General features: G+C 44.1%; 1 protein-coding gene across 1 annotated transcript; it reads left to right on the top strand.

Annotated features, from left to right (window-relative positions):
* The first annotated feature begins 17,202 nt into the window (after positions 1-17,202).
* LOC101526629 (putative vomeronasal receptor-like protein 4) lies at positions 17,203-18,173 on the top strand. Its single transcript, XM_004599590.3, has one exon. It carries the CDS (start codon positions 17,268-17,270, stop codon positions 18,171-18,173), a length of 906 nt encoding a protein of 301 aa, XP_004599647.2. The 5' UTR covers positions 17,203-17,267.
* Positions 18,174-18,663: the final 490 nt, after the last annotated feature.

The following is an 18,663-nucleotide window of genomic DNA, read 5'->3' as shown; positions in this document are numbered from 1 at the left end:
TGGTGTCTAGACTGCCCTCTTCTCAAAAAGAGAACAAGAATATGGGAGGTTAGATAGATGACAGAAATCTAAGTAGGAAACTTTGGAAAGGACTTGACCATGGGGAGAGTTCTTAGCCATCTGCACACCATTAGAGGGTGTAACACTGACCAAAATGACAACACCTACCATGACAGTGCTGAACGAAAACTCAGAAACATCTGCAATGCTATGAAACAAAAGTTACTCTTTTGCAGCATGAGCTGGATGTAAGGGCAGGCCAGTGAGGGCGTGGATACAGCACCTGTCAGCAAAAGCAAATGCTAAGATGAGGTGAGCCAGGCCGAACTGGTCCACACTGCATGTGAGAACTGAGTTTGGGATGGGAGAGGTCAATGCAGGTCCTGTAAGCGGTGCACAGAGGGCTCCCCTGCTGGGCCACTGCTCCCACTGGTGAGTGTGAGTACTTGAACCAGGGGCAGATCAAGGCAGGGAGACAAAATCGATTTGCTGGCACGTGAACTGGGTTAGGAGGAGATCTATGCTGGGCTAACCAGCCATTTGCACGGGTGCTGGATAATGAGGTCAGCTGGATTGAGCTAGGTTCCAATGTCCATTGATGCGTATGAGAGCAGAATGGGATGTGGGACAGACCTGTGCAATCTGTTGCACATACTGGTAAGCATAGGACCCAGGGCTAGAGGTGGACCTTGTGGGTATAGTAGGGGTTGCTACGTCTAGGCTTCAGTTCCTACTGGTGTAGATGAGGGACAAAGTCCGTTGGGTCCTGCAGAGGACATCTGATACTACAGTGGAGGATGGAAACAAATTGATCAATTATCCCAGCCATGAGCTGACAGCAAATATCTGGGCAAATGCAGGCTCTGGGGTGCACAATGTCAGCAAATGGACCTTGGGAGGATTTCCTCATCCTTGGATCAGTGAGATCAACGTACTTCAGAGGTATCAAAACCACTTGAGTGGAACCCTTGGAGCAAGCTCCACATCGGGGACCCTGGGATAACATCAGGCAGCCATTCTCCATGCCTAGACACTGGAGCAGCTGGCAGGCTGGATGCTGCTTCTCCCTAATTTTTCCTCTTCTAGATATAGGAGGAAGAAAGGGATAATTTGGAAACAATGGTCTCACCCACTCTCCACTGATCCTTAACCCTTCCCATGCTGGTCAACTATGTAAACATCATCAAAAATAAAATTTTTAAAAAGAAGGTGCCCTTTGTTCTCAGCATTGCCTGATTAATACATTGAAGGAGAATATGTTAGTCCCATAGAATTCTGCTCAACTGAACAATAGCTTGATGAAGTAGAGGATGAGAATGATGAAAGAAACAGTTCAGAGCATCAGAACTCAACTTGGGCAATAGTTCAGAGTATCAGGAGCTCATAAGTCCCATAAATATCATTTATAAGTGATTATATGGAACACCAGTTTACTGTTCGAAAATTTAAAAAAAAAGTTTAACATGAATTCTTTCTGTGTCAGTCCAGTATTTATATCAGATGCACACATTGCATATTTTTGGTTTAATTATACCAGGAAGGTTATTCCATGTTTGTTGTTAGTGGTGAGCTGCCCAATGGTGAAAGTGGTCAACCCTTTCCGATGATCAGGGGACTACAATTATATTCACCTAAAGGCATTGGGGAAGAATTAGTGCAACTGAAAACCAGCAAGTCCATAATGCAGATCGGAACTTGGTCTTACAAGCAAATGCTGGCAAAGAAAGGTGAGATGATGGTGGGAGGATTTGAAGAAGGCTCTGGCACTAAGTCTCAGGGGAAGTGTCATGGGAGATGAAGAGCAAGATACCCACAGCACTACTCAGTTCAGTGCGCAAGGCAGTTCCAGAAATATGTCTCCAGGTAGTCTACGGACATCAAGTACAGATCTCACTTCAGAAGTCCTATGGAAGATTAGCCTCATTTAAAACGCAATTGCATTCATGGAGTAGATGCACTGTTAGTTTCTTTATCCACTCCTCTTTGGAATCCTACTTAGGCAGTAAAAAAGGATGAAATTCGACTATTTGCAACCAAATGCTCAGTGAATTAAGTCAATCCCAAAAGGATAGATATCATATATTGTCTCTGATATAAAGCAACCTTCAAGCAAAATACAAAATCAATAGCCCTTTCAATACTGTTTGTACTACGTCTCAGGAGTTTTGATTCAAAAGTTTTTTTTCTTATTAATTTCCTCACTGACTCATAAGTAGCATCATTTTTTTTGATTTTGACTTTTTTGATTTTCATTTCTTCAGTCACACATTGGTAATTTAGTAGCATGTTATTTAAATTCATGTTGTTAAATTTCTATTTTTTCTTCCTGTTGTTTTTCTTTTATGGCTTTTCATGTAACGAGATGTATAGTAACTGTGTAGTCAAGACTATCGTGTTCAAATGCGACGTTCCAATGCAGTGTGCATCTCTGCTTCTGAATCAAAGACAGATTCCCAATGACACTGTTATGTATCTTGAGAACAGGAAGCTGGATTCCCTGCCGTTGTCCACACCTACAACATCACGATACACTTCAACAGCAGAATGACAGACGTGTGACTGTTAATGAAAGGCTATCATGTTTTAATGGTACAGGGGAAATGAGTGGAGGCATGGGCATTTGGGGAGGAGAAAGGGGAATTTCCAGAGCCTATGAAACTATATCATAAAACAATAAAATAAATCAATTTAACTTTAGAAGTTGAAATGAAGCAATTGCGAGAGGCAGATCCCCCGGATAGGTTTCCTGTGTGTGAAAACTCTTCTGCACCTTGTGGCGCACTTGGGAATGTCGGGATGATGTTCTGAGCAGCTGTTGTAGTCGTCACCGTGCCTAATGCGAGAGGGCGAGAGGTCCATGGTTCCAAACCACGTAAAAACAGTGGGCTTCCTCCCCCTCTCTCTTTTCTTTTCCACAACCCCCACCCGATCCCCCAGCCGGAGAAACCGCAGCCGGGAGGTTCCCCGCCATCTTCCCAGGCACGAAAGCAGAACTGGTCTCATTCTGGAGGCCCCACAGTTTCCCCACACTCTTTCTCCCCCTTCTCCTGGCGGAGGTGAGCAGTCTTGGTTGTTGTCTTGCTGTTCAGAGATTGTTACTGGGCCAGGGGAGTCCCAGAGGAGGTGAAGAAACAGGGCTTATTTGAACTCTCGGGCGCTTGTAGCAGCAGAGGGCGAGGTGAGGAGGTGGCTGGGTTGCCCCCTAGTGAAGTGGGATGAGAGTCACGTTTGTATTTGGGGAATTAGCTCAGGTGGTAGATCGCTCCCTTAGCATGTGAGCGGTGGTGAGATCGACACCTACATTTTCCACACTTGTGGAAAAAAAGCGTCCATTTAATTCAGTGGAACACTTAAAGCATACAGTGTGATTGTAAATTAGATACCACAGATTGTCTCCTCACCTTGCAGGCTTTAGATGCCGAAGGGGCACTGGTTTCCTTCCTGCCTTCTCTACTCTTTTCTTCATGTAAAATATTATGTTCATTACTTTTTTTTTTTAACCCATTCTTGGATCCCTGAGAAAAATCCCACTTGGTCAGGGTGGGTGATCTTTTGCATGTGTTATTGGATTCGAATTTTATTGAGGAGTATTGCAATTTTATTGAGGTCAGGGGTATTGGTCTTGTAAAGGGGTGCGGTTATTGATGGCTCGCACCCGCTTGCCAAGCTAACTGACAGTGGAGAGTTTCCGCACCCCGCCCTCCTACCTCCTTTCGCACCTTTCAAGTTAATTGATATTCGCCCCACCCCTCCGGCCTTTTGCTCCATTCAGAATAGCTGACAGTGCAGGGATTGCTCCAGTGGTTTGAACGGGCAGGGTCCCTCCAGGCTCCTATTGTGCTCCTATTGTTAATTAGAGTCTGGGCTCTGATAACTCCCTTCCTGTCCAAAACTTTGCTTGTACTGCTTTGGCTCTAAATCTGATTGGGAGATGAGAGCTTAAAAATCCATGAAGTTTGCCGCTTGGCACAGTGGCTCCTGGAGTGTTGTGGGAGCTGCTGTTGCCAAGTTTGGACAATAAAGGCTTTCTTCAACTCTACGCTGATGTCCGGCATGATCTCTCTCGTTCTCTGCAACAGTCTGTAATTCTCTTTTTGTTGTATCTTCTCTGGCTCACCTAAGGATGTGTCTGGAAGGGATCCTCCCTTTCAATTGTTTTGAAGAGTTGGAGAAAAATTCATGCTTTCTTAAAAGCTTGGTAGATCTTAACAGTGAAGCTATCTGATCCTGGACTTTTCTTGGGAGGTTCTTTATTGCTGTTGCAACAGTATTGTGGTTATTGATTTATTTAGGCATCCTAAATGCCTCAATGTTCGTAAATTGCATGTCTCCAAGTGGCTGCTTCTTTCTTTCTTTTTTTTTTATTAATTATTATGCATTATGTGACAGTTAGATAGGCTCTGGGAATCTCCCCACCCCTCCCCACGCCCCTCCCCCCTGGTGGATTCCTCCACCTTGTTGCAGTATTACCATTCAAATTCAATCAAGATTCTTTCTTCGCAAACAGCTTAGAGTCCAGCAACTTATTGTCAAGATGAATTGAACAGTTTCTTGGGGAGACCATTTCTGGTCTGAAGGTAGAGCTGGCAGAATATCATCCCCAATCAATTAAGAGCCCCAACATAACATCAACAACAATTTATAACATTATGGGATTGACATGGTTTTGAGTAACCAGTATGTTAAAAAAAAAATGCAAGTTCTTAACCACATCCTATGATTAGCTCATTGACATTTCAATTTTAGATTATATACAAAACCGGCTGCTATACACCTTAAAATGGCTATAGGGTACTATTCTGCTGTCTCATGTCTATTTTCATTTTAGTATTTAGCCGTTTGTTGTGTTGGAGTATAATTTTGTTGAACCTGGCAGATTTTAGGATAATCTAGACTGGCTTATAACTCTAACAAGACATTTGTCGACAATTAAGGTGCAGAACATTATGTTTTTGGAGGGGTGTGCAGAGAAGTCCTCAACACCAGGGTGAGGAGTGACTAATCTGTGTCCCACCTAGTGAGGTATGAGTATATCCACGTTAGCTCTTTCCTGTCAGATTCTGAGCTTTACTTTTTGTTGTTTGTCTATTTATTTTAGGGTTTTTTTTTAGTTGTATGTTTGTTTGTTTGCTATGGGGGGTTTCTGGAGCGATCCCGATGGTCATTGCGAGGGAGGGTGGGGGTCCAGAGCCGGAGCCAGGCTAGGACCAGAGAAAGCTCTCCTCCCTGGTCCCGGGGTACGTTTATTGTTCTTCTGTTTCTGCGGACCACTCAGGGTTTCTGGTTGTGGCTGTTTATTTCTGCTTAGATCCTGTTGGTTAGGTTTCCTGTCTGTGTGAAAGGTCGTCTGCAGGTTCTGGAGCACCCTACTTGGGTGTGATCTGGATGATGCTGTGAGTGGGGAAGACAAGATCCAAGCAGCTGTGACCATAACTTTAGAAACTGTTCAAAACCACTTGAACACAGAAGAAAGAATATTACAGATTAAAAATGATTGAGATACTCCTGTTTTCCAACATTGTCCTGTGTGGCGACATAATAGGTAATATGTCAAAGAGAACAACGTTCAACAGAGCAAATAAGACTTTTGGGCAGTCTGCAAACAAAATAAAGATAGAGTGGGAAAATGTATCCGTTGTAGAACTAAACAGTTATTCTGTGCATACTAGCCAAAGGCATGCAACAATTATGAACACTTAAAGTAGTTCATAAGCTGGAGAAAGAACCCAATTTTTAATACTAGAAATTTACATATTCCATGTTCCTCAATGGCCTGTTCCTACCTAAAGCAGTGAGGGAAGAGCAGGAGGATCAAGAATTTCACTCTGTGAAACAATGCAACATCCTGGAATCATACCTCCACTGAGTGACTTTCCTGCCCTTCAACTTGAGGTATGGCCTCCCAGACACCCAGAATTCTCATGAGGACATGAAAATGGAGTGTTTCCTCTGCAAACCCACACCTTGATTATGCTGGAGGACCTACAGTTGAATTTAATGAGACATTGATCATATTTTGCTCTGCCATGGCCAAATTGTGGTGATTTTCCACATTACCAGATACCTGCCTACTGCTGTTGACCTCTTACTCAGATTTTTCTTTTCTTTGCCCAGGTTTAATAAGGCACCTACATTATGGCCCTTGGTTCCAAGTCACTGATACACTGACACTATAGACCTTGTGGTAGCCTGTCAAGTTAGTCATGGATCTTTCCAGTGCCTTGTTTGTGACAATAGCGAGTGCATGCTGGCTTATTTGATTGTGAGTGATAGGATTCCTACCTGTCTCCTTAATTTTCTTTGAGATAGCAGAGGTTGTGATGTGTACCTAACCACAATGAAGTTGGAGATGTCTCAGTGACAGCTAGGTTGTTGGCAAATCAGGTTGTGGCTGAGTGAAAGGAGTCTTTTATAGGCCAAAAAAAGCACCATGATCAAAACTTGAAAAGGTTTGTTAAGTCTGAAGGGCTTTTACGGTTGTGGAATTGGAGTAACAGTTGAGAATAATTTAAAATGAATGAAATGAAGATCCAGGTATTGGTGGCTGGTGTTCAGTGGGATAATTCTCCAGCCTTCAAGCACAAGCATCCCATATATGCACCTGATAATGTTCCAGATGCTCCACTTCCAATGTAGCTCCCGGGATGCCCCAATTCCTTGGGTGTCATTCTTGCATGGGGGCCATGCTAATCTCTCCATTGTTTCAATTTTAGTATATGTGTTGCTGAAGCGAGAACTGCCTATGTCTTTGGGCCCCTGTACTCATGTGGATGACCCAGAGAAAACTCATGCACAGCTCAGCTAAGCTGTGACTATTTGCGGAGCAAACCCGTGGATGGAAGGCCCTGTTTCTCTTTTTCTCTGTAAACCAGCCTTGTAAATAAAAATAAGCAAATCTTAAAAAAGAAAAAGAAAATCCAGGTATGAACCCTGTATTTGAATGCTTGCAAGAGCTCATTGTTCCTGGAATTTCCTGTTGTTTATATTTTTGTTTAGATCTTCCATTGGTGTACTCAATTCCTATAAGTGGAAGCAGCAGAACGGTCTGCAAATGTCTCTTCAGTTGGCAGCAGCTATCTCCTTAAAGGTGACCACATATGGGCCCAGCACAGTGGCCCAGCACGGTGGCCTAGCAGCTAAAGTCCATTGAATATTCCAGAATCCCATATGGGCACTGGATCTAATCCCGGCAGCCCCACTTCACATCCGGTTCCCTGCTTGTGGCCTGGGAAATCAGTTGAGGACAACACAAAGCCGTGGGATCCTGTACCACATTGGGGGACACGGAGGAAGTTCTTGGCTCCTGCCTTTGGATCGGCACAACACTGGCCCTTGCAGTCACTTGCGGAGTTAATCTCCTCTCTGTATATTTGACTTGCAATAAAAATAAAATAAATCTTAAAAAAGGGGACCGGGGAAATCAGCAGAGGAAAGCTCAAAGCCTTAGGATCCTGCACCCATGTGAGAGACCTGAAAGAAGCTCCTGGCTCCTGGCCCCAGACAAGTCAGCTTTCAACTTTGCAACCACAGGCGAATGAACGAGTGGATGGAGGAGCTTCTCTCTCTGTTTCTCTGCATGGAAGATGTCCGTGTTTCCTCTGCCATTCCAGTGAAAGTAAATACATCTCAAAAAATTTAGAAAAATTGCAATAATTGTTATGTAAAGTATTTGATTTAGTTGATCAGCTATTATGGTGACATTTACCTCCATTTCACAGATGAATGAAGCTTAGAGAAATTAAGATTTTTTTATAAGGAGTAAAACAAAATGCAAAAAATCTATTTTTTCCCTATCTTAAAACCTTGTTAATGATCTCACTAAGCATCTAGAACAGGAAAATCCATGGAGGGACACATAGAGGTTCTGGGGCACAGAAGGGAGAGGGGAATGCGCAGTCAGTTTGGGATGCATACGGAGCTTCTATTTGGAATAATGAGAAAGTCCTGGGGATGGAATGCAGAGACAGTTGTACAGCACTGTAAGTGTACATGATGACACCAAATTGGATACTCAAGAATTTTAAGTGGTTAAGATGTCTTCTGTATATAAATCTATATAAACATCTGCTCTTCTTTAGTATCATACAAGGCTTCAGCATGGTTTGCCCCATTCTAGTTCGTGCATTCATTCTGTTATTCTTCTAACAAATACTTGCACTTATTGTTCCATTAATCACACGTTAATTCACAATCATATGCATACCATCCAGGTCCAGACTTCTTAAAATCTCTGCACCCATATTTTCTTTCCCTTTTAAAAGAATAGTTATTTATTTTTATTAGAAAATGAGGTATACAGAGAGGAGAAGGGACAGAGAGGAACATCTTCCATCCAATGATTCACTCCCCAAATGGCCCAAACCTTCAAAGCTGAGCTGATCCGAAGTCAGGAGTCAGGAGCCTCTTCTAGGTGTCTCACATGGGTGCAGGGTCCTAAGGCTTTGGGCTGTCCTCGACTGCTTTCCCAGGCCATAAGCAGGGAGCTGGATGGGAAGTGGGGCTGCCAGTATTAGAACTGGTGTCGATACGGGATTATGGCACTTGCAAGGTGAGGACATTAGCTGCTAGGCCATGCTGGGCCCTGCACCCACATTCTCAAAAAGAAACATAAGTCTATCCAGCACAGCTCTCTAGAACCTTCTTGTTGCAGGTCCACCTCTTGGCAGGTCTAGGAAGTGTATGGAGGATGCCTCCTGCACCAGGGACCTGGTGAGGGCTGCAGATGTTGGAAGATTCCACAGGTCACTTCAGGGGCTTACAGAAATGAGTGTGGACAAATAGGAATCCTTCCATATATTTCTGAATTTCTTCTTTTTCCTACAATGCCAGTTTCCAATTTCCAAGCTCTTTAACACTAAAAATTAAAAACCTTTCCCTAAAATGTTACCCTGATTATTTAAGCTATATTTATCAAATTTTGTCTGTGGTCTTCAGTTGTTGTAGTGTTCCCACCAATATGACGGCAAGCGTTCAGGTTTTTACATTATTTCCCTCCAAGTGTACTTTACCTGTTCAGGTGCTCAGTGCCTACATTATACTTGCACATAAACATACTCCTGCATGCCTGTTGAAGCATACACTTGTAGTCACACATGTACACACACAGCCAGACACACATAGTGCATACACACAGACATATGCATATGCATCCTGAGGCACACAGAGGCACATAAACCTAGTAAGTGCATCATTAACTAAAAGCAAACAGGAGTTTCTTTCCTAAGGTCCTCCTACAAGCAGGCAGGTTCCTTCATTCCTTCCAATCACTCTTCAGTGGATGTGGGTATTATTTATTCATCTCAGATTTGGTCTCTTATTCTTCATGGGTTTATTTCATTTTATTTTATTTCATTTCATCTTGTTTCATTGTATTTCATGTCTTCTTTTTGTGCTGTTGCATGAGGCACCCTACATGAGGGGAACATGGGAGAAGGCCTCTGCTATGATTTCCGTGGTGTAGTAGTCAGCATGCTTGCCTCACTTGTGGCAGGTTCCTTACATGAGAGTGAAGCAGGTGTTTATCTTCAAGTGCGTGAAGAGACTCATCAGTTCTGTCCTGGGCAGCTGTGCTAAGTCAGTCCACACTTCCATCTGGGGATTCCTTAGCAGAGCCCTGCCTTCTTCTGTCCTACAACATCCAGAATTTGAAATGTTAGTGTTGGCTCAGCTTCCCCATTGTGACATTCTATCTTTAGCTATTCTTCTTCATTTCACAAAGGTTATAATGCCCCTGCCATCTTGTCCACGGCCTTGAGAAAAGCATAGGGTCTAATTGTAAAATATTTAATATCCAGAGTTGAGGCAATATGTGGATTTGGGAGACACCAATGCTAAGGTGGCGATCAGTTCAGATCAGTTGAGTTTTACGGTAGAAGCAGTAGCTTCATACAGTAGTAAAATATTCAATGTACAATCCAAAATTATAAAGTGTATGAAGAAACAATTTGATACTAATTTGCCTGAGAGCATCCACAGACACCAATACTGGGGGAACTAAATGACACAGATGACAGAGTTGTTGTTACAATTGCAGCTTCAGTAATTTGGAACTAACACTCTTTTTTTAAAGATTTATTTTGTTTTTATTGCAAAGTCAGTTATACAGAGAGGAGGAGAGACAGAGAGGTAGATCTTCCGTCTGATGGTTCACTCCCCAAGTGACCACAATGGCTGGTGCTGTGCCTATCCAAAGCCAGGAGCCAGGAACTTCCTCCAGGTCTCCCACGCAGGTGCAGGGTCCCAAAGATTTTGCCATCCTTGACTGCTTTCCCAGGCCACAAGAGGGAGCTGGAAGGGAAGCAGGGTTGCCAGGATTAGAACCGGCGTCCAAGCACGAACACCAGGACAGGGGCAGGGGTGGCTGTACAGAAGGGCACCTGCCAGTAGGTGTGTGGGCTGGATAGTAGGTTGGTTGGGTTGAGCTGGGCTTCAATGCCTATCGACACGTGCGAGAGCTAAACAGGATGTGGGACAGACTTGACAAGCCTGCAGTGCGTACTGGCAAGCATGGGAACCAGGGTAGGGGACAGAACTGGTAGGGGTTATGGGGAGTCGCCCCAACTAGGCTGCAGCTCCAACTGATTTGCCTGAGGACCAAATATGAAGTGGGCAGGATCGAGCTGGACTACAACACCCGTTGGTTCATGAGGAAGACAGGCCTGGAAACAGAACGAACCCAGCAATCCCAACGACCAGCATGAGCATAAGCTGATTGGTGTGACGGACGGTGTCGGACTCTGTACTAGCAAACTCACACAAGAATCAGGCCTGGGATCATCTCAGATGAAGTTTCTTTGGAGATCCCTCCAACTGAACTGCGATCTTAGAACCCCAACCATGAAGAGACTGTCAGCCAGTGGATTCTGAATAGGATTCATTGCGATTGGAACTGAGAGATTGGCAACAATCCAGAACTGATGAACTATCAAAACTGTATGAGCAGGACCCTCAGAGTGCGCCTCCCGTTGGGGATCTGGGATGGGTGGGAGGTTGGGTGGGGCTTTTCCCTTTGTTTTTTTTTTCCCTGACCCCAGATACAGGGTAAAATGATATTGATGTGGAAACAGTGGTATTACCCACTTTCACCCTGTAGCCCTTGACACTTTGTTCCATAATCAACTAAGTAAGATTATTAAAAAATAGTTTAAAAAAAAGAATATAAAAAACTAAAAAAATTAAAAATTTCTAAACTGGAACAACAAAAAAAAAAAAAAGAAAAGAAAAGAAAAGAAAAGAAAAGAAAAGAAAAGAAAAGAAAAGAAAAGAAAAGAAAAGAAAAGAACCGGTGTCCATATGGCATCCTGGCACGTTCAATGCGAGGACTTAAGCTGTTAGGTTACCATGCAGGGCACGGGGTTAACACCCTTGAAATGAAAGGAGAGTCAGAAATTTTAGCAAATAGCCTAAGGCTTATAAAGAAGACTTGAAAAATGAATGGGGCCTATCAGCTAAATCCTTGCCTTGCATGTTCTGGCATCCCATACGGGTGCCAACTCACTTCTTGGATCCTCAACTTCCCCTACAGCTCCCTGCTTGTGGCCTGGGAAAGTGGTAGAAGAAGACCCAGCCTTGGGGCCCTGCATCAACATGGGAGACCTAGAAGAAGCTCCAGACTCCTAGCTTCAGATCAGCTCAGCATCAGTCATTGGGGTTACTTAGGGAGTGAACCAGTGAAGGGAAGATCTTTGTCTGCTCTCCTTCTCTCTGTAAATCTGCCTTTTCCAACAACAAATAAATAAATTTTTTTAAAAAAGGAAATGAAAAATGTATTAGCCAAAATTTTGGAAGGAACTATGTTAGATGGATGGTTTCACTATCAGACTTCAAATGAATGAGGAAAAATAGTAAACTTTGAGTTAGAACACAAATATCTAGCTGATTGAACAATGTCATTGTTTCCTTCCTTCCTCCCCTCACCTTTCCTTTCTCCTCCCTTTCCCGTCTTTTTCCTTTACTTCCCTTTCTTTCTTTTCACTTTTCCTTCTTCTCTCCCCTCTCTTCTCTTTTATCAAGAAGGAGAACAAAATATCAGAGAATGTTTTGAAAATAAGAAAAATCTATTGTTTTCTTCCTTGCAGATTCAGAGGAAAGGAGAGGAAATGTCCCTGGGATGGATGCTCTTTGAAGGATGCATGACTGAGAACCAATTATTTTGCAGAAACATAAACCAGATTAGTGAAATTCAACAAGCTCAAGCAAGATAAGCCCAGAAGTCATACCCCGACACATTACAGTCAAACTCAAAACTGGTCACTGCTTGCTTATTTCCCTGGGCACTGGTGATCTGCATCAGCAGCTCATCGCCTGCTCTCAGGGACAGGCTGGAACACAGACAAGGTCAAAGCCATTCACCAACAACCAGGACTCTGCTGGGAGTGCACCTACTCCCATAAGGCCAAGCCAAGAAGGAAGAAGACCTGGACTCCATCTTGGAGGGGAAAAGGCATGTGGGGAGTGTGGACTCTGAAAAAGGTGGGGAGGCCAAATTTTCTTGGTTCAGTCTTTGTTGTGGAGGAGGATCTGGAGAAAGAGTTGGTGTTGACTGGGGCGCGGGCCCTGTTTTGGGATTGTGGGAGAATGGGCACAAAATCAAAAACAACAAAAAGCTGTTCCAGTGTTCCTTCCTGTGATCAAACACAGGATCTTTCTGGTGGAAAGCGAACAGGATGACCACTGCTTCTCAGAATTATTAACCGGCACAAACTCTTGGGATTCACACCAGCAGAAGCCTGTAGCCACCGAGGGGATGATGCAATGGTGTTCCTCAGCAAGAACTACTGGAGGCAGTTTATTGCATGTCTCGAGCATGTCCATTTATTGCAAAGCAAGCACAATCTTTTATAGTCCCACGGAAGGGGAAGGCAGAAGGGCGTCTCCCAACAATCCTCCCGCCCAACAATGGCAGTGTAATTGGCTAGAAGGCAGCTCTGTCTCTGTGGACCCTCCAATCCTCCTACAGGACAGTACGCCATGTACAGGTGGCAGGTATGTTGCAGGACGCATACATCATGTATGGCTGGCAGGTAACATAAGACCACACCACCTTCTCAGAATTATGTATCAAGAAAGTACCTGTACAGTTCATCCAAGGAGTGAGAAGGAAAGCTGGGACACAGCCCACTGTTCTCACCTGTATAGCCAGTGATCAGGTCAGGTTGAGGTCTTGGTGTGCCAAAACCATTGCCAAGGGCCCACACCATGTCCTTATGACCTCCCACATAGGCCACGCAGGCAGAGATCTTCTCATTTCCTGGCTAAGTTTTCTTTGCTACCTGTATGTAACTCAACTTTTAAAATACTCATATATCAATCTTACAACAGACCTGTCTTCATTTGTAGCTGTGTGTTTAGTACTTTTAGGGGTGTTATTCTGAATTGACCAAAAATCTGTAAAGTGTGTGTGGTGGTTCCCTCTATATACACATGTTGTGGAATCATTAAAACCTAGGTCAACACTCATTACTTCACATGCTTTGTGTGGAGGAAGAATGACAAAAAGCAGCTCCCACCTTCTCATTTCCTGGCTAAGTTTTCTTTGCTACCTGTATGTAACTCAACTTTTCAAATACTCATATATCAATCTTCAGAAAAATAAACATGCTGTCTTGAGTGTGGAAGTTGTTCTTATCTGTGTCTTCTTGATTCTGTAATCATGGGAGACTCATTAGTGCTCAGGCAATCATCACACAGATACACAAAAGAGTATTTATTTATTTAAAAGACAATAGAAAAGGCAAACAGACAAATCTCACATCTGTATTAGAAAGAGTTGATTGTACCTCATAAAATCACCTCTTGGATTTTAATTCATTACTAAATGTGTGTGTTCATCTTCTCACATGCATAAAGCAGATCCTTGAGAAGCCCATGGTCTTTTTTTTTTTAAAGATTTATTCATTTTATTACAGCCAGATATACACAGAGGAGGAGAGACAGAGAGGAAGATCTTCCGTCTGATGTTTCACTCCCCAAGTGAGCCGCAACGGGCCGGTGCACGCAGATCCGAAGCCGGGAACCTAGAACCTCTTCTGGGTCTCCCACATGGGTGCAGGGTCCCAAAGCCTTGGGCCGTCCTCAACTGCTTTCCCAGGCCACAAGCAGGGAGCTGGATGGGAAGTGGAGCTGCCGGGATTAGAACCGGTGCCCATATGGGATCCCGGGGCTTTCAAGCTGTGGACTTTAGCCTCTAGGCCACGTCGCCGGGCCCCCCATGGTCTTTTTAATGAGATCTGCCACTGAAACTTTCCCTGTGCCTGCTTGCTGCACTCAGGTAAGGGAACACAGGGTACCACACACTGAATAACCTCTGCAAGTCCTTTGTTGCCAGCAGTGAGGAAGGGCTCCTGCCCTTAAGGCATCTCAACCCTGAACTACAGAACACTTGGGTTTATAAAGGCAATATCCACAAACCAGGAGGGGTTTAGGTAGAATGAGCTAGTGCAGAAATACCTTAGGATGAGCAATTTTAAATGTTCAGAAAGTATGTATTTTAAGCTACTTTTGGGATATAAGATGAAGCAATTTAAAGGGGTGGCCATGTTCATTTAAGGGAATGTACAGTACTGTGTAATAGAGACTGTAATTTGTAGATGTGCGGATATAATGCAGAATGCATCTCTACTTTCAAATCAAAGATGGACTCCCAATGAAACTGTTGGACGTATTTAGTCAATAGGATGTTGCACTGTCTGGCATCGCCCATGCCCGCAATGTCAGGATACACTTAAATAGTAGAATGATGAACTTATGACTGCTTAGAAAGGACTGTACTATTGTAACAATATAGGGAAAATCAGTGTGGGGGCAGGAGTTGGGGGGGCTAGATAAATTTCAGTACCTATGTAATTGTATCATAAAAAATAATAGAAGAAATGGAAACCTTGTGTAACTCAACTGTAAAACCAGTGGACATGCCTTTCCCGTCACTCTTTGCGTCTTTAGGATTTTATACTCATGATCAACACCATTAAGATGCAGTAGCAGAGAAGTTAACAAAGTAGGACATTGGGTGTCAGCTGTGCAATCAAGTCAACCTGAGTGATGTTTCTGATACTTTTTTTTTTCAAAATTAAAAAAAATGGAAGATTAAAAAAATTGAGAAAGAGACCACTTCTGATTCCCAGATATTTCCTCCAAGTTGTTTTCTTAGTCTTGGTGGTGAGTGGCAGATGTGAAATGAGATCATAATCAAGTCCAAGGAACCTGGACCCTCTGAGACCTGCTCATCACCAAGCTGCCTTCTGCTCATTAGTGCACATTCAGTGTAATCAGGATCAAGAAGTTTCTGGACTTGACAGTTAAGAGCACAGCAGGGAGAGGGCAGGGCTGGCCCCAGGGACCCAGAGCACACAGAAGGAGCCAAACTCATCACACTGACATGCTGACAGCAGTGACAGCAGCCCTGAGTGCTGGGACTCAGGCAAGGATAAATAGTCCTGGCTGTGCTGCCCTGCCACAGCTCCTGCCACAGCCCTGCAGACTGCTCAGGTGAGTGAGGCTGAGTGTGTGAGTGCAGGGGGAGCTGCCTAGGCTCTGGAAGGGAAGCTGTTCCAGGTAGGGATGCTTAGGGTCAGGTAGGGAGTGGGTAGGGTCTCAGGTCCCCTGTTCCCTGTGGAAGAGGAAGGTGTGAGTGCCCAGGGAGAGGGTGGCTATCACTTCCCAGTGCATCCAGCAACACCTGCTTGTGTGGCCCTGGAGGGAGACTGAGTGCAGCAGAGCCACTGATGCCCTGAGCCCGAGGTTGCTGCATTTCCCAGGTGGGAGGGAGGCTGAGGGCATGGGTGGGGAGGCCTCTTCCTACAGCCTCCTGGCTTTGTGCACCTCCCCTGCCTCCACTGGGAGTTTTTACATTCTCTCCAGTTTCTCTTCTGTCTGATGTCGTTCAGTGCTTTTTTATGCTGGATTATTATGGGATTTTCTGAAAATTATGATTTTAGGTTTTCTGAATTCTCCCTTTTTTTAGAACCACCATCACAGACAGAAGTGCTTGACAATCAGCATTTTCTCCTTGCTGGGGACTGACATGAGCACTGTGTACATCTGCTCAATTCTCACAGTGAACCTGGATGGTATACATTGCCATCCTATTTACAAATGACAAACTATGGTCTGAGGAAGAGCAGGTATGTTTCCAGCGTCATACATGCCAATGTTGTCTGGGGAGACGCAGGCTAAGTACAAGGCACACAGGAAAACAAAGCAAATCAAACAGAAAGCCTTCCTTGTTTGCTGCAGAGGTAGAGGAGCGTGAGCCTCAGCTGCCCCTCTCATAGGTAAGGCGCTTTCCCTCCCTTGCCCTGCTCTAGGACAATGATCTTGGAAGGGGTGAGTTTCATCCTCGGCCTAGTGCAATTCTCTGAGAAGGAACCAATCATATTAAAAGCATGTATGGTTCCTAAGTGTAGTTTCTCTTTATAATTGAAATGTAGTAACTGGGCAAATTGACAGATTTCAAAATGTCATTTTGGTACCTGAATATAATGTGTAAGGAATGCAGCATGATATACCTCATGGTTTATCATTTGCTTGTATTGGAAATATTCAATAGGCTCTAAACTGGCTATTCTGAAATAGGCATTATTTACTGTACATTCTGCAGATCTTGCTGGGCTATAGAATGTTACTCCTCCTTGACATTTTAGCTCTGAAATCCATTAATTTCCTCTTCCATTCCTGTGGAATTTGTTACGTGCTGTGATAACTGTCTGTGTGTTGTTAACTTGTTTGTGATGGAATTTTCACTCCCACAGATAAGTGAGTACACATAGTATTTGTCTTCCTGTGCCTGGCTAATTTTGCAATGCTCACTGGAGGGCTGGTATGGAGGATGTACATGGGCCAACAGCACAGACCAGATGGCTAAGGTGTTGAGTGTCAGCAGTGAAAAGGAAGGGCCTCAACGTCATGGCTTAGAATTGCTGCCTGAGTGTTATCGCTTAAAGTTTTCTGGGAAAAGTTCTTCAAGTACTTTTGCACCTCATCAATACATATAAGATCTTGTGGAAAGGCAGGAAGATGCACCAACACAGTTGCCACTGTTATCATCCCTGCTTCAACAGAACCAGCACACAAAAGAGGAGGTCAAGAAGGAGATGAGAGAGCCTCCAAGAATGACCAGTGAGGTATGAACATGTATGTGCATCCCAACATGTATGTGCATCGTCACTGCTCTGGAATAAGCAGAGAAGATCCACATACCTGGAATTTGCCATGTTACCTTCTTTGTGTTCCTCAAATGGTTTCTTCAGTCCAGTTCCTGAAGTCAGAAGATGACCTGGAGTGACCTCATCCAGAGAATAGTGGTCCTTTCTCTCACTGGACCTGGAATGGTGGGGAACTTCCTCATAGTTGTGAGACACGCACAGACTTTGGTCATGGGTCCTGTGAAAAAATCCACAGACCTTATTCTCATCCATTTGGCTTTTTCAAATATTATCATCATCTGTACCACAGGAATGAAAGACATAATCACAGTCATTTATATCAGCAACTTCCTACTAGGTGAGATTGTTTGTAAAACTATGATTTACCTGAATAGGGTGGCCCGAAGTCTCTCCATCTGCACCACCTGCCTCCTCAGTGTAGTCCAGGCCATCACCATCAGTCCCAGGAACACCTTGTGGAGAAAGCTGAAACCACACACTGCATGGCAGGTTCTTCCCTACCTCCTCTGCTTCTGGGTCTTTAGCTTTCTCATCAGCTCTAACTTTCTTTTTTATATCACAGCAGTTAACAGCATGAATGAGTCTAGTGTTAGAATCTACATTGAACATTGCTACATGCTGCCAGCTCCACAAGTGGTCAGATGGCTCTTCCTGTGCCTCATGGCTCTTCGTGACCTCACCTTCCAGAGTCTCATGGGCTGGAGCAGTCTGTACATGGCTCTCCATCTGTACAAACATCACAAGCGTGTCCTCTACCTTCAGAGCTCCTGGTGTGCCAAATATCCCAGCCCAGAGATCAGAGCTACTCAGAGTACTCTCATTCTCATGACCTGTTTCCTGTTCTTTTATTGGGCAGATTTCATTTTGTCCTTCTACATAGGGTTCACTCTGACACAGATTTTCACAATATCCAATGTTAAACTATTTCCAGAATTTGGTTTTGCCAGTCTAAGTCCCTGTGTCCTGATGGGCCGACAATTTCACCTTGCTAAATGCTTGAGGGCTCAGTGAGGGGTGCAGGATAGAGCTTCCCTACTGCCTACTCCAGTTAGTGAAGATATAGCTCCAGGTCCCAGTGCTGAGACCTAGTGGCTAAAGTCCTCACCTTGAACTTGCTGAGATCCCATATGGGCACCGGTTCTATTCCCAGCGCCCCCACTTCCCATCCAGCTCCCTGCTTGTGGTCTGGGAAAGCAGTCGAGGATGGCCCAAAGCCTTGGGACCTTGCACCCATGTGGGAGACCCGAAAGAGCTCCTGGCTTCAGATCAGCTCAGCTTTGGCCGTTGCAGTCACCTGGGAAGTGAATCATCGGATGGAAGATCTTCCTCTCTGTCTCTGCACCTCTCTATAGATCTGACTTAGCAATAAAAATAAATAAATCTTTAAAAATATATAGCTCTAGAAATTGTCTTTACCTAAATGCATGTAGCACTAAATCATTGAGGTTTGTACAACTAGACTTGGTTTCTAGAAGAAGCCTGATACTAGGCAATCTAAGCT

This window comes from Ochotona princeps, chromosome 1 (genome assembly GCF_030435755.1).
Source record: "Ochotona princeps isolate mOchPri1 chromosome 1, mOchPri1.hap1, whole genome shotgun sequence".
NCBI lineage: Eukaryota > Metazoa > Chordata > Mammalia > Lagomorpha > Ochotonidae > Ochotona > Ochotona princeps.
Note: the sequence above shows the minus strand (reverse complement) of the source record. Positions and strands in the feature narration are given on the sequence as shown.